Below are 17,391 nucleotides of genomic sequence, written 5' to 3'. Positions count from 1 at the left end.
CACCTTGGGAGTAACTCACCTCTCTTCATGTCATATCTATCACCCCCTCCAACTGCTGGATGATCTGGAATTCACCCATTTCAAGTTGCAGCTCATTGAAGTGCAGGGTTACAAGCTGCAGCTGGATGCACATCTTGTAGGGAAGGGCATCAGGGACATGGGAGGTCTCCCCTCCTTCCCTCCAATACCCCCTCTAATTTGTAATAATCTCCCCTCTAATTTGTAATAACCAGTGTGCAGATAAATCTTGTACTGTGCATTTTTTACCCAGTGACAATATGTGCACAGTGACACACTAGCAAATCACGGTCAATAGGAACTTTGATCTCCTCTGGGATCGATCCAGTTTATCTGCACTCTCACGCAACCTATGTAGCAGGCCTGTAACAGGAAATGGAGGATTTTCTCACCAAAACTTTTGCACATTGTCCATATGTGGTTTCCTTGCTAAATTACGCATTAAAAAGTCAGATTTCCAAATATCACTCCACTTCTTCCCACTTGCAAATTCTCCAGCAACTTTTGCATCACCAAAATGCAAACAGGCATCCCCAGTTTCTGTATTCTACATAAATATTCCCCCTGAACCCTCCCCCAATGACTGACGGTGGTGAACTCAGTGAATGAAATCCCAATGAGTATGAAGGGAAGGGCAGTAGTCTGTCTCACTGGAGTCTGGCACATTTGTGATGTGAAAGCTACTTGTTGCCCAGGGCAAAGGTGTTTGATATCATTACGTACCCAGAGAGAATGGGACAAAACATGTTCTCACCGGTAGAAAAGTCCAGAGCAAGAGGACCTAGAGGAAGCAACACACACAGAATACTGGAGGAGCTCAGCAGGCCAGGCAGCATCTATGGAAAAGAGTACTAATGCCGATTTTGTCAACTGCTGATGTAAAAGATTTTGTTCCCTTTCTCCGAGTTCCTAATCCCTGCATTTAGATAGCTGGAGCTCAGCTCTGTCTGAGAGATCTATCGGTTCCCATTCCCTCATCAACCGGAAGCTCCCCGGGGCCCGTGTACGGATCGTGTGGCTGAGAGAGAGGGAAGAGGGCAGGACTGTCACGGGTTTACTGGTCACGGTGACCGGATTTCACAGGAATTATCCCGAAGTCGGTGTTTAAGATAAAAACACGGAGAAACGCTCTTACCTGCAACCGACATTTTCAAGGCCTTCTGTGTACTGCGCGCATTCGTGAAACTCAGGGTCGTCCTCAGCCTGACGCCTGCGCATCTCAGCGCCGGCAAAATTCTTAACGCATGGCCCTATGGGTAATCACGGTGCCATTAACCATTTCTGCAAGCACCGGTTCAATGTCCATACCTCATTTTTTTAAATCTTGGGTATAGAAAAATTCTGCAGCTGTTTTAACGCAGAAAGCGGCTCCCATAAACAATATACTCAATATCAACGTGTATCTAATGCCAAAGTAAAATGCAGATATAAAACACAGGAGATTCTGCAGTTGCTGGAAATACAGAGACGCACACACACAAAACGCTGGAGGAACTCTGCAATTCAGAGAGCAACTAAGCAGCGGAGTACACAGGCTAGGCATGCGGAAGGGGCTCTGCCTAAACGTTTTCTATTTATTCCTCTCCAAAATTTCTGCCTGATCTGTTGATTTCCAACTGTGTTTTGCAGAAATTAACCACCTTTTTTTTCGATCAACATGTTTCCAAATGCTTCTAATCTTTCACTTTTGACCACATCCTGCAGGTCTTATTCGTCCTCCTCCTCTGGACCCCATCTCTCTCTGGAGCCCCTGACTCAGGCTGGCAAATCTTCATTTTCTGACTCTGCACCATCGAAGATTCACTCGCTAGTCTGCTGTCAGACTTTAGAGGTGCATTGTGTTACGAGACCGCAGTTTCGTTTACTGTGAGTGTCGCTTTAAGTGCCTGAGTGAGGCGGGGCTGTGACGTCAGACACACGGAGAGAGAGAGAGAACGTCAAAACCACAGTGAGCTCATCGTCTTATTCAGCCCGGAGAAAATCATGCAGGGAATTCATGCAGATGTATAAGGTGATGAGAGGCATTGGTCGTGTGGATAGCCAGAGGCTTTTTCCCCAGGGCTGAAACAGCTAACACGAGGGGGAATAGGTTTAAGCTGCTTGGAAGTAGGTACAGAGGAGATGTCAGAGCTAAGTTTTTTAAGCAAAGAGTGGTGTGTGTGTGGAATGCACTGCCAGCGATGGTGGTGGAGGCGGATACAATAGGGTCTTTTAAGAGACTCTCAGATAGGTACATGGAGCTTAGGAAAATAGGTGGCTATGTGGTAGAGTAATTCTAAGCAGCTTCTAGAGTCGGCACGGCAATGTGGGACAAAGCATCTGTAATGTGTTGTGAATTTATATGTTTCCATGAAATTCATGGGAAATCTCCTATCCCACGGAGTGGTGACTAGTTGCAACCTGTCATCTCAGGGAGAGTGAGAGGGGAACGACAGGGAGAGATTTTGATATACTGATATGGAACAGAAACATGGACAGAAACCAGATGGGCTGAGTGGCCTTTCTAGTGTACATTGTGAGTGTGGTAGAGACAGTTAGTACCTGAGACACGGGATTTGATACAGAACTGATTTATCGTTCACAGATCCACAATATTAAACGCCAGTCTAGATTAAGACTAACATCAGCAGAACGGACTCATCCAATTCTCCGTGACCAGGGTTCAGTCCTGGGTGTGATGAGCAGCCGCAAGAACTGCAGAATCTGACAGTAACAGTCCCTCATTAACCTGCAGCTGCCTTCAGTCACCGTGATGGCTAAACTTTTAACACAGAGATCATTTGAACTTCCTCCCTGATGTTGGAGCACTCAGACCGAAGATGTAGGGGAGAAGGAAAAAGAGATAATAAAGTTGTTTGCACCGTGAGGGATAAACAGAGAGGAAGAGGTGGAAAGTTTCTTGAATGCATCTATTTTAATGCTAGGAGAAAGGTAAGAAAGGTAGATGAGCTTAGAGTATGGATTGATAATTGGAAATATGATGTTGTATCTATTAGTGAAACATGGTTGCAGGAGGGGTGTGATTGGCAACTAAATATTCCTGGATTTCATTGCTTCTGGTGTGATAGAATCAGAAGGGCAAGAGGGGGAGGTATTGCAATGCTTGTCCGAGAAAATATTACAGCAGTGCTTTGACAGGATAGATTACAGGGCTCATTTCGGGAGCCTATTTGGGTGGAATTGAGGAATGGGAAAGGTATAGTAACACTTATAGGGGTGTATTATAAACCACCTAATTGGGAGCGAGAATTGGAGGAGCAAATTTGTAAGGAGATAGCCAATATTTGTAGTAAGTACAATGTTGTGATTGTGGGAGATTTTAATTTTCCACACATAGAAACATAGAAAATAGGTGCAGGAGTAGGCCATTAGGCCCTTCAAGCCTGCACCGCCATTCAGTATGATCATGGCTGATCATCCAACTCAGAACCCTGTACCTGCTTTCACTCCATACCTCTGATCCCTTTAGCCACAAGGGCCATATCTAACTCCCTCTTAAATGTAGCCAATCAACTGGCCTCAACTGTTTCCTGTAGCAGAGAATTCCACAGATTCACCACTGTGTGTGTGAAGAAGCTTTTCCTCATCTTGGTCCTAAAAGGCTTCCCCTTTATCCTTAAACTGTGACCCCCTCGTTCTGGACTTCCCCAACATCGGAAACAATCTTCCTGCATCTAGCCTGTCCAATCCCTTTAGAATTTTATACGTTTCAATAAGATCCCCCATCAATCTTCTAAATTCCAGTGAGTGTAAACCTAGTCAACCCAGTCTTTCTTCATATGAAAGTCCTGCCATCCCAGGAATCAATCTGTTGAACCTTCTTTGTACACCCTCTATGGCAAGAATGTCTTTACTCAGATTAGGGGACCAAAACTGCATACAGTACTCCGGCTGTGGTCTCACCAGGGCTTTGTACAACAGCAGTAGAACCTCCCTGCTCCTGTACTCAAATCCTCTTGCTACGAATGCCAACATATCATTTGCCTTTTTCACCGCCTGCTGTACCTGCATGCCCACTTTCAATGACTGGTGTATAATGACTCCCAGGTCTCATTGTTCCTCCCCTTTTCCTAATCGGCCATTCAGATGATAATCTGTTTTCCTGTTCTTGCAACCAAAGTGAATAACCTCACATTTATCCACATTAAATTGCATCTGTCATGAACTTGCCTACTCACCTAAACTATCCAAGTCACCCTGCATCCTCTTAGCATCTTCAAAGCTAACATTGCCGCCCAGCTTCGTGTCATCCACAAATTTGGAGATGCTGCATTTAATTCCCTCGTCTAAATCATTAATATATATTGTAAACAACTGGGGCCCCAGCATTGAGCCTTGCAGTACCCCACTAGTGACTGCCTGCCAATCTGAAAAGGTCCCATTTATTCCCACTCTTTGCTTCCTATTTACCAACCAATTCTCTATCCACATCAATAACATACCCCCAATACTGTGTGCTTTAAGTTTCCACACTAATCTCCTGTGTGGGACCTTGTCAAAAGCCTTTTGAAAATCCAAATATACCACATCCACTTGTTCTCCCCTATCCATTCTACTAGTTACATCCTCAAAAAATTCTATAAGATTCGCCAGACATGATTTTCCTTTCACAAATCCATGCTGACGTTGTCCGATTATTTCACCTCTTTCCAAATGTGCTGTTATCACATTTTCCCCACCACCGATGTCAGGCTAACTGGTCTATAATTTCCCGGTTTCTCTCTCCCTCATTTTTAAAAAAAAGTGAGGTCACATTAGCCACCCTCCAATCCTCAGGATCTAATCCAGAATCTAAGGAGTTTTGAAAAATTATCACTAATACATCCACTATTTCTTGGGCTAATTTCTTAAGCTAATTTCTTAAGCACTCTGGGATGCAGACCATCTTGCCCTGGGGATTTATCTGCCTTTAATCCCTTCAATTTACCTAACACCACTTCCCTACTAACATGTATTTCCCTCAGTTCCGCCATCTCACTGGACCCTTGGTCCTCTACTATTTCTGGAAGATTATTTATGTCCTCCTTAGTGAAGACAGAACTGAAGTAGTTGTTGAATTGGTCTGCCATGTCCTTGTTCCCTATGACCAATTCACCTGTTTCTAACTGTAAGGGACCTACATTTGTCTTAACCAATCTTTTTCTTTTCACTTATCTATAAAAGCTTTTACAGTCAGTTTTTATGTTCCCTGCCAGCTTTCTCTCATAACCTTTTTTCCCTTTCCTAATTAATCCCATTGTCCTCTTCTGCTGGACTCTGAATTTCTCCCAGTCCTCAGGTGTGCCACTTTTTCTTGCTAATTTGTATGTTTCTTCTTTGGACTTGATACTATCCCTAGTTTCCCCTGTCAGCCACGGATGCACTACCTTCCCTGGTTTATTCTTTTGCCAAACTGGGATGAACACTTGTTGTAGTTCATCCATGCAATCTTTAAATGCTTGCCATTGCATATGAATGTTGAGGAATCAACTAGAGAGCAGGCCATTCTACATTGGGTACTGAGCAAAGAGGAAGGGTTAGTTAGCAATCTTGTGCGAGGCCCCTTGGGCAAGAGTGACCATAATATGGTGGAATTCTTCATTAAGATGGAGAGTGACACAGTTAATTCAGAAACAAAGGTTCTGAACTTAAAGAAGGGTAGGTTTGAAGGTATGAGATATGAATTAGCTAAGATAGACTGGCAAATGATACTTAAAGGGTTGACGGTGGATATGTAATTTTGCTACTCTCATTTTGCACCCATCTGTCTCTCTGCACTTGTTCCTATCCCCCTGCCACATTAGTTTAAATCCTCCTGAACAGCAGTACCTGAATGCAAACCTAAGCCTGGGGAATCGGGACCAGACTATTGAGAGTGATTTGTGGCCTGCTACGGCACCTTCGCAGGAGACCAAGACTTTAATGATGGGAATCTGTCCCCCCAGTTCAATGCCCTACTGCTCCAATGCTTACCAACTAAGTTAGCCAACATGATTAAAACAAATAATATGGACTGGCCTGACAATGACCGAAATCGAATGCGACGAGCTTTGACATATCATTAGGACCCAACTTTTGAATCTCGATCAACCCCGAAGGGAACTAATGTTAAAGGTGAATATGCTCAGCGGGAAGAAGGACGCGAGCGGGCTATATCTGAGGAACAGAAATGGGAGCAAAAACCTACCAAGGGACAGGTGGGGACAACAACCCGTTTAGAAATTGACAAGAAGATACTTCCAACCATGAGTGCCAACCCTCAGGAAGAGCCCAATGTAATATTGCAAGTTGCTGGAAATCCAGTTCCATTTAGATTGATATTAGTTCAAAGATCAGAGTTCAAAGTAAATTAATTCTCAAAGTACATATATGTCAACATATTCTACCTGGAGATTTGTTTTGTTGCAGGCATTTACAGGAATATGACAAAATACAATAGAATTTATGAAAAGCCATATATAAACAAAATCTGGCAAACAACCAATGTGGTGTAACCCTCAGGCTCGGCCAGCTGGTGTTCGTCCAGGGGAAGACAACTTCTGGCCCCGCCAAACTGAGAAATCTCGTTTGTGTGGATGCTGCGTGATGTGTTGCCCGGTTACAAATCGGCACCGCAAAATATCAGGCAGTACACCATATGCAATGAAGTGACTGAACTTTATAAATGTTAATCTGGATAGAGGGCTCGTAAAGAAAATAAAAAGAAGAAGGGCCCATGTTAAGGAAAAAGTCAAAGTGCATGTTGGAGCTCACTGATATGGCCATTCGTCAACCATCGACCTCCTCCGAGCGTAGCCAACCTTCGGATCTTCATTCCCAGTCCACTCCATCCAGTGGTCTACCAGCTCTCTCCACATGTGTCTTCCTTCTCCCTCCTCTTACCCAGTCCACTCCGTCCAGTGGTCTACCAGCTCTCTCCACATGTGTCTTCCTTCTCCCTCCTCTTACCCAGTCCACTCCGTCCAGTGGTCTACCAGCTCTCTCCACATGTCTTCCTTCTCCCTCCTCTTACCCAGTCCACTCCGTCCAGTGGCCTACCAGCTCTCCACATGTGTCTTCCTTCTCCCTCCTCTTACCCAGTCCACTCCGTCCAGTGGCCTACCAGCTCTCTCCACATGCGTCTTCCTTCTCCCTCCTCTTACCCGGTCCACTCCGTCCAGTGGCCTACCAGCTCTCTCCACATGCGTCTTCCTTCTCCCTCCTCTTACCCGGTCCACTCCGTCCAGTGGCCTACCAGCTCTCTCCACATGCGTCTTCCTTCTCCCTCCTCTTACCCACTCCACTCTGTCCAGTGGTCTACCAGCTCTCTCCACATGCGTCTTCCTTCTCCCTCCTCTTACCCAGTCCACTCCGTCCAGTGGTCTACCAGCTCTCTCCACATGCGTCTTCCTTCTCCCTCCTCTTACCCAGTCCACTCCCTCCAGTGGTCTACCAGCTCTCTCCACATGTGTCTTCCTTCTCCCTCCTCTTACCCAGTCCACTCCCTCCAGTGGTCTACCAGCTCTCTCCACATGCGTCTTCCTTCTCCCTCCTCTTACCCAGTCCACTCCGTCCAGTGGTCTACCAGCTCTCTCCACATGCGTCTTCCTTCTCCCTCCTCTTACCCAGTCCACTCCGTCCAGTGGCCTACCAGCTCTCTCCACATGCGTCTTCCTTCTCCCTCCTCTTACCCAGTCCACTCCGTCCAGTGGCCTACCAGCTCTCTCCACATGCGTCTTCCTTCTCCCTCCTCTTACCCAGTCCACTCCGTCCAGTGGTCTACCAGCTCTCTCCACATGCGTCTTCCTTCTCCCTCCTCTTACCCAGTCCACTCCGTCCAGTGGTCTACCAGCTCTCTCCACATGCGTCTTCCTTCTCCCTCCTCTTACCCAGTCCACTCCGTCCAGTGGTCTACCAGCTCTCTCCACATGCGTCTTCCTTCTCCCTCCTCTTACCCAGTCCACTCCGTCCAGTGGTCTACCAGCTCTCTCCACATGCGTCTTCCTTCTCCCTCCTCTTACCCAGTCCACTCCGTCCAGTGGTCTACCAGCTCTCTCCACATGCGTCTTCCTTCTCCCTCCTCTTACCCAGTCCACTCCGTCCAGTGGTCTACCAGCTCTCTCCTTACCCAGTCCACTCCATCCAGTGGTCTACCAGCTCTCTCCACATGCGTCTTCCTTCTCCCTCCTCTTACCAACCAAAGACAGCGAAAATCCCTCTTCCAGACCCCAAGAAAGAACAACATTCCTCTCGTTGGATAGTACCCACATTCATAAGCCCCGTTATCTCCAGTCATAACCCAAACATTGCTGCTACAGAGAAACCATTACGTTAGCAGTGAAACATTGCAGAGCGTTACAGTGGAAAAGAAGGCAAATAATAAAAAGGAAGTAAATAAGTAATACAGAAAATGGGAGCTGTAAACTCTTTGAAAGTGAGTCATTAGGGTGTGGAATCAGTTCAGATTTGAGGTGAGTGAAGTTATCCAAGCTGGTTCAGGAGCCTGATGATTATAGGGTAATAACTGTTCCTGAACCTGGTGGTGAGGAACCTAAGGCTCTTATAGCTCCTGCCCTATGGAAGTAGTGAGAAGAGAGTGTGGCCTGGATGGTGGGGTTCCAACACCTATAGTCAGACATTACGGGTCACGGAACCTGTTCCCATTCTGTACGGTTCCATGTTGTAAAAGAGGTCACACATGACAGAATCTGATCATTAAGAAAGGTGATGAGTGGAACCAGATGATGGAGGGATGGTGGGCAGATGGAACATAGGGTAAGGGAATAGGAGACCCAGTGGGTAAAATGTCTGGGCAATACGCTGAAAGAACTAGGCAGGGGAACAAAACTGGTAATGGTGGCTTGGGGATAGGAGAGGGGTGCAGTGTTGTGTTGGGAGAATGCAGATGGGCCAAAGACTGGGACTTCACAGCATCTCAGAAAAGATTCAGTATGGCTGAGCCTGTACCTCTTTTGTATGAGACAAATCTTGCCCCTCTCATTACAGCTCTGTAGATCCTTTCCTTTTAAGTAGCCCTGCTATGGCTGAGTCTGCCTCCACTTCTCCACCAACAACACAGTCCAGACCATTACCTTTCTGCTACTGAGAACATTTCTACTTCAAGATCTTCATGATGTAAGTGCCTCTCTTAGATTCCGCTTTCCATCAACTCCCAATATTCCAAGAAGATCAACTCCTCCACCCAGTCCTCAGAACTGAAGCCCGATAAAGGCAATGGGAACATACTTGTCCGCCGGATCTGAGGAAAGTTTATAAGGTAAGGAGGAGTCACAGCAAGTGAGCTTCCAGCCAGAAACACATTAACCAATCCACTACAGCCTGCCCTAAAATCGGATTAGCTTTATTTGTCACACGTACATCGAAAGATGCAAACACATGGTGAAATACATCGTTTGTGTCAACAGCTAGCACAGTCTGAGGGTTGTGCTGGATCCCACATTGGGGATCCTGGCCTTATAAATACAGGCATACAGTCCTAAGGTTAGGCAGATAGTTTGGCAAGGATTAGCTTGTCACAATGTACATTGAAACATACTGTTCAGTAAAACAACGACCAATGCAGGTCCGTTAATTTTGCTGGGGACAGCCCACAAGTGTCACCGTGCCTCCAGTGCCAACATAACATGTCCACAACTTAGTAATTCCAACCCCTTTGTCTTTCGAGTCTGGACCACCAGGAGGAAATCCATGTGGTCACATTGAGAACATCCAGACAGTGGCAGGAGGGAACCCGGGTCGCTGGTGCTGAAAAGCTTTATGCTAACCACTACGTAATCATACCACCAGCACAGTATCTGCTGGCTTTACCAATAATGCCCGTTTTAAAAATGCAAGTCTCCAGAAGTAAAGGAGCAAGAGGAGAGCAATGGTTAGCGAACACTCATAAAAACAATTATGGTGACATGGTAGTAACCAAGCATCAAGCATTGGTAAGATTATGTTTTGGTCTTGTTATGTTACATTTTAGAAACAGCTTCCCTCTGCCATCAGATTTCTAAGTGGTCTATGAACACTACCTCACTATTCCTCTTTAGCATTGTTTGTTTATGTTTATGATTGATATGAGGGCAACCACAACCACTCTCGATCAGGAAATAGTATCGGAAAAGGGATTCCAGCTATCAGACGCTACAATCACTCTGTCTGGGTTCGAAGGCACGGAACGTACATATTCACGTACCCAGCCACTGCAGGTGGAATTCCAGGGGAGCCAGTGTGAGGTTTCATTTACAGTCACCACCAGTCGGGGGTGTAATCTAGCAGGGAGAGACTTGCTCTGTCTGTTGGAAGTCGAGATTCTTTGCACAGACAATGCTGTCACCCTTGACAGGTGAACACCCGACAGCTTCTCCAGTTTCCGACCCTCAAGTGGAGGGCATTTAATTTGGACTCCACTCCTTCTGCCAGCAGCCGACCCTCATGTGACTCTGTGCTTTGACCCTACGGGGTGCGCCACTGAGGAAAGCCTATATTATGTTCCCCTCGACGGACAGAAGTTCCCAGTCACAGTGATTAGACAGGTTAAAGGAAGAGACGGTATTGCATTACTGGCCGAATTTCCAGATTTCCTTTGGCGACAGACAGAACTGGTAGTTCCCCATACCACCATTAGGGTTTGCACTAGGTTCAAGCCAAAGAGCACAGGGTTCCTGGCCTACACCCTAACGAAACAAGCCTCCAGCACCGAGGGAGACTGGCAAGACTTGGCCGTGGGACTAGTCCAATACGGGAAGGAGTCTGAGATGAAGACGGGATATCTGGTAAGACAACCTTTTAATAGTGTCCAATCCCAAGATGCTGTACCCCATCTCTGTGTAATTTCAGGCCAGGAAGTCTGTCGCACCAACTGTCTCCGTCTGGATCACCATGAAAGAAGGACAGACTCTCCCATCCATTTAGCAATATCCCCTCAATCCCGAGGCAGCGTTTTATAAGGAAGCTCCTTTGTGGATCCAGCAGGAAAACGATGTTCTGACTATGCGATAGTGATGGACAGTGAAGTAAATGAGCAGGCCTCTTTTGAAGCAGTTGTCTCCGCCCAGAAGGCTGAGCTGTTTGCTATGACTCATCCCTGTATCCCAGCAACAGACTAAAGTGGGAACATTTACACAGACTCCCGTTATACATTTGGAATTGTACATGACTACAGGGCTCTCTGAGAACATGGGGATTCCTGACTTCCTCTGGCCACCCCATTAGTAATGCCACCTTTGTAAACAACTTACTCACTGCTCTACAGCTACCTCGAGTTTTGTTCTTCTCAGGGGGACGCCTCTGAGGAGGAGTGAAAACTGTGGTCCCAGATGGGGTGCCCGAAAGACCCCAACCTAGGTTTTTGGATCACCCCATTGGGACAGGTTTGTGTTCTTACACAGTTTTTACCAATATTGGTCGATTAGATACATAATTGTACACACCTGGGAAAGGAGGTAATGGTTGGTAACCTGTACCCTGCACACTGGGCACGACTCCCTTGCCAGGTGGACCTTTTTGTGTCTACAAGTTGATTTTATTGAATTGCCTAGAGTACATTGCTATAGATACTGCTTAGTTATTATAGATGTGTTTAGTAGATGGATTGAAGCTATTCCAACTACCATTAATACTGCTGTGACTGTTGTGAAGGTATTATTACGGGAAATAATTCCCAGGTACGGCCTGGCAGAGATGCTGAGTTCAACAATGACCCACACTTTGTGGTGAAAGTAAACAAAGGTGTATGTAACGAACTAGCTATCCAGCAACAATTCCACTGTGTACACCACCCACGGGCCGCTGGCAGAGTGGAGAGAGCCAATGACACTCTGAAGAGAAAACTGGCCAGACTAACAGTGGAGACTGGACTCGGTTGAAGGTCCTACCATCACCCAGTTCCATATGAGGGTTACCCCACAGGGGAAAACAGGGTTGTCACCAGCTGAAATCATTTCTGGATGGCCCATGAAGACACCCTGGGGACTAAGACCTTGTGTACCATTGCTCCCAGAAAGTCTACCAGCAAAATTGGATATTCATACCCAAGGGGAAGACGTGGGGAAATATATATGCCAACTAACCAAAATTTTCCAAGCATACATTCACAAGTACGACAGGCTTACAAGGAAGAGAACTACTCTGCAGAGAGGGGTGACTATCCCACCATGGAACCTGGGATATTTTTTCCTGACAAACAATCTTTGGCTCCAGCCTGTCTTGTGTGGGGGTATCTGGATGGATATATCTGTGGTGTAAGGAGAATTGTTAGTCAGTTAGTGGATTGGGTGGGAACAGTCACAGACTGTTCCTGTTTGAGCGACTAACTAAGTAAGCCCCGGGTGCTTGGAATAAAGAGTTTGTACTGTACGGTCTCTGAGTGACTTTATCCGGATTCGACTTCCACAGAATAGGAGTGGTTTTAAAGGGCTGGGCTGCTGGAAGCTCATTATCAGACCTGCAGTGATTGCAACTGGGTCTGACAGAGGCATAACTGGTTGTTCTGGGCACATTACTTGACAGATAGACCTCAGTATGTGTGGTTGGGAGACTGTAGGTCTGACACGGTGGTCAGCAGCACAGGAGCGCCGCAGGGAACTGTACTCTCTCCGGTCCTGTTCACCCTGTACACATCAGACTTCCAATATAACTCGGAGTCCTGCCATGTGCAGAAGTTCGCTGATGACACGGCCATAGTGGGATGTGTCAGGAATGGACAGGAGGAGGAGTATAGGAAACTGATACAGGACTTTGTGATATGGTGCAACTCAAACTACCTGCGTCTCAATATCAACAAGACCAAGGAGATGGTGGTGGACTTTAGGAGATCTAGGCCTCATATGGAGCCAGTGATCATTAATGGAGAATGTGTGGAGCAGGTTAAGACCTACAAGTATCTGGGAGTACAGTTAGATGAGAAGCTAGACTGGACTGCCAACACAGATGCCTTGTGCAGGAAGTCACAGAGTCGACTGTACTTCCTTAGAAGGTTGGCGTCATTCAATGTCTGTAGTGAGATGCTGAAGATGTTCTATAGGTCAGTTGTGGAGAGCGCCCTCTTCTTTGTGGTGGCGTGTTGGGGAGGAAGCATTAAGAAGAGGGACGCCTCACGTCTTAATAAGCTGGTAAGGAAGGCGGGCTCTGTCGTGGGCAAAGTACTGGAGAGTTTAACATCGGTAGCTGAGCGAAGGGCGCTGAGTAGGCTACGGTCAATTATGGAAAACCCTGAACATCCTCTACATAGCACCATCCAGAGACAGAGAAGCAGTTTCAGCGACAGCTTACTATCGATGCAATGCTCCTCAGACAGGATGAAGAGGTCAATACTCCCCAATGCCATTAGGCTTTACAATTCAACCGACAGGACTTAAGAACTTTTAAAAAGCTATTATTAATGCTTTTTGAGAGAGTGATTTAGATGCATATCATATTTTTACTGAGTTAAGTATTGTATGTAATTAGTTTTGCTACAACAAGTGTATGGGACATTGGAAAAAAATGTTGAATTTCCCCATGGGGATGAATAAAGTATCTATCTATCTATCTATCATTCAGTCTCACTCCAACTATATCCCACTTTCCCTTATACAGGTATGTAATGTCTAAAGGATCAGTGTTTGAGTAAATGAGACTCACCAAACTTTCTCCTGACTGAATCAATGGAATCTCCGAGTCTCTTGAGGCAGAGCTGTTCTCTCCAGTTAATGTTCTCAGTCCTCAGGCTGGTTCATTTGTTGCTGTTCCCTCGTCTTCAGCCGTGGTTTGCTTCTAGTTGGGGCTTTTCTTCCAATAAACCTCTCACCGCAGGTCTAACTTTAACCAGGGAGATAATGAAACACAATAACAATAAAAAGGAGAACCAAACATTTCTAGTTAATGTTACTAAGAACAAAACGTTGAAGGCTGATATAACGATCTCAGTAAACATTTTTTTATTGTCACTCACACATCACAAAACAATATGGGATAAGGAGGAGCCATCATTCAGTCAGGAACAGAATTAGGTGATTCGATCCATCTGGTCTGCCCCACCATTTAACCACAGCTGATTTTCATTCCAACACCATATTCCTGCCTTCCTCCTGTAACCCTGAGCTACTCAGCAATCATGAATATATTAATCTCTGTCATAAATATACCCAAATGGCAGCTTCAACCAACCTCTGTGGCAACAAATTCCACAGATCAGACATCTTCTGGCCAAATTTTTTTCTCCACTCAGTTTTAAAGGGAAGCTTCTTTATTCCGAGACTGTGCTGTCAGATCACAGTCTAATGGAAACATCCTCTCCATGTCCACTGTATCCAGGCTTTTCAGCATTTGGTAGGTTTACTTAACCATACATCCCCCACCACCCCCACCGTCCCTCTGAACTCCATTGAGCACAGGTCCAAAACAATCAAATGCTCCTCATAAATAACGCCGAACATTCCTGAGATTATTCTTATAAACCTTGTTCACAACAACTGTACTGAACACATTTCTAGGAATAACAAACTAATTGGCACCAGGGTAATTTGCAGGGAAAAGTTGTGGTTACTTCATTGTTCAACTGTCACAGAGTGAGCCATTTCCACTTCCACATTAAAAACGGTACATTTCAGGAAACATAAACCAATCCAGAGTGAATGTAATAAAAAGAAATTGGAATTACCAAACTGCTCAGCATGTAAGGAACAGCTATGGGGAGAGGAACAATCTTTATAATTCAGGTTAGTAACATTTTGTCAGGATGACTTCAAAAATTTTCAGTTTTTAGTGCAGATCTCCAGCAACTTGAGATTCTGCCCGATTTCCACCCTTCCACAAAATGCGAGTGACTTTAAAGGGCTGGGCTGCTGGAAGCACATTACCAGACCTGGAGTGATTGCAACTGTGTCTGACAGAAGCATAAATGGTTCTTCTGGGCACATTCAGTCTCACCAACTATTTCCCACCTTCCCTTATACAGGGATGTAATGTATAAAGGACCAGTGTTTGAGTAAATGAGACTCACCAAACTTCCTCCTCACTGACTCACTGGGAACTCCAAGTCAGCTGATTCAGAGTTCTTCTCTCCAGCTGATGCTCTCAGTCCTCGGGCCAGTTCACTTCTTGTTGTTCCCACATCTTCAGTCATGGTTTGCTTCCAGTTGGGGTTTTTCTTTCAATAAACCTCTCACCGCAGGTCTAACATTAACCAGAGAGATAATGAAGCACATTAACAATGAAAAGGAGAACCAAACATTTCTGCTTAATGTTACTAAGAACAAAACTCACTGAAATTTAAACGTTGAAGCCAAATATAATAATCTCAGTGAACAATCTTTTATTGTCCCTCACACATCACAAAACAATATGGGATAAGACGGAGCCATCATTCTGTCATGGTAATACATAAGACACAGGAACAGGATTAGGTGATTTGATCCATCTGGGCTATAAACGTGCAGGAGCAATGTGTGGTTAAGTGCCATGCTCAAGGATACAACACACTGCCTGGCCTGAGGCTCAAACTCATGACCTTCAGATTGCTTAACCACTTGGCCATGTGCACATCACAGAAACCACTCTCCCCCCTAGACTTCCCAGTCCCTCGGTAAAGCAGGCAGTGAAATCAAAGATCCCCAAAACCTGGGACATTCTCCTTTCTCACCCACCCCAGTCCGGGAGAAGACACAACAGCCAGAAAGCTCAAGGACAAATGTGAGCAGCCTCAGGAAGTGAGGCGAGTTGGGGGAAGTTAACGGGACTCTGTGACCAATGTCAGATCCCCCAACACAACATAGAGGAAGCATCCTGACCCAGCCAGGGACTCTAAGCACACACCATGTCATCTTGCATCACGTATTTGCTGCACAAATCACTCTCTCACCTAGATGGGGTCAGTTGTGCTGTGAGGATTACATTCCTTGACTTCTCTAGTGCCTTTAACACCATCCAGCCCAAGATCTTAAGGCACAAACTAACGGAGATGGGAGTAGACTCTCACATGGTGGATTGGATAGTGGACTACTTGACAGATAGACCTCAGTATGTGCGGTTGGGAGACTGTAGGTCTGACACGGTGGTCAGCAGCACAGGAGCGCCGCAGGGAACCATACTCTCTCCGGTCCTGTTCACCCTGTACACATCAGACTTCCAATATAACTCGGAGTCCTGCCATGTGCAGAAGTTCACTGATGACACGGCCATAGTGGGGTGTGTCAGGAATGGACAGGAGGAGGAGTATAGGAAATTGATACAGGACTTTGTGATATGGTGCAACTCAAACTACCTGCGTCTCAATATCACCAAGACCAAGGAGATGGTGGTGGACTTTAGGAGATCTAGGCCTCATATGGAGCCAGTGATCATTAATGGAGAATGTGTGGAGCAGGTTAAGACCTACAAGTATCTGGGAGTACAGTTAGACGAGAAGCTAGACTGGACTGCCAACACAGATGCCTTGTGCAGGAAGGCACAGAGTCGACTGTACTTCCTTAGAAGGTTGGCGTCATTCAATGTCTGCAGTGAGATGCTGAAGATGTTCTATAGGTCAGTTCTGGAGAGCGCCCTCTTCTTTGTGGTGGCGTGTTGGGGAGGAAGCATTAAGAACAGGGACGCCTCATGTCTTAATAAGCTGGTAAGGAAGGCGGGCTCTGTCGTGGGCAAAGTACTGGAGAGTTTAACATCGGTAGCTGAGCGAAGGGCACTGAGTAGGCTACGGTCAATTATGGAAAACCCTGAACATCCTCTACATAGCACCATCCAGAGACAGAGAAGCAGTTTCAGCAACAGGTTACTATCGATGCAATGCTCCTCAGACAGGATGAAGAGGTCAATACTCCCCAATGCCATTAGGCTTTACAATTCAACCGCCAGGACTTAAGAACTTTTTTTTTAAAGCTATTATTAATGCTTTTTGATTTAGATGCATATCATATTTTTACTGAGTCAAGTATTGTATGTAATTAGTTTTTGCTACAACAAGTGTATGGGACATTGGAAAAAAAGGTTGAATTTCCCCATGGGGATGAATAAAGTATCTATCTATCTATCTATCTATCATCACAAAGTGAAGGGTAGGGCAGATTGACAGTAAACAGCCTCACGTGACCTGTTGGTGGGTCTCCCGTTTCAACTCTGCAGAAATAGACAGCCTGGGCTCCAGGTTTGGATCGTTCAATGCAGATTAAGTGAAGTCTACACATTTTTGACCAGACCAGATAATCGAAAAAATAAATGAGTAATTGGTCCTCAGTTCGGGGCTCACGGCCAACATCGGATCTCCCTGCTTGGGATCGGTCTCAATACTCACCGATGGGAACGCAATATCTTCAGCCCACAGACAGTGATCCCGACCCCTGGCTCCCCCACCCAGGAGGTGAGGACCCTTCCCTCGATCCCACAGATGATGCACTTCAGCACTGAGCGGAAAAGAAAACACCGCCCGGCCGGAGA

At 45.9% G+C, this 17,391-nt stretch overlaps 1 protein-coding gene across 1 annotated transcript in view; it reads right to left on the bottom strand.

The window, feature by feature from the left end:
- Window positions 1–17,391, bottom strand: part of LOC140722902 (uncharacterized) — a 63,574-nt gene that overhangs the window by 29,671 nt on the left and 16,512 nt on the right. The window contains exon 3 of the mRNA XM_073037543.1: window positions 15,324–15,330. Coding sequence (XP_072893644.1) covers window positions 15,324–15,330 — 7 coding nt within the window. The remainder of the gene's footprint in view (window positions 1–15,323; window positions 15,331–17,391) is intronic.

Source organism: Hemitrygon akajei, unplaced genomic scaffold, assembly GCF_048418815.1.
Source record: "Hemitrygon akajei unplaced genomic scaffold, sHemAka1.3 Scf000092, whole genome shotgun sequence".
In the NCBI taxonomy this organism is placed as follows: Eukaryota; Metazoa; Chordata; class Chondrichthyes; order Myliobatiformes; family Dasyatidae; genus Hemitrygon; species Hemitrygon akajei.
Note: the sequence above shows the minus strand (reverse complement) of the source record. Positions and strands in the feature narration are given on the sequence as shown.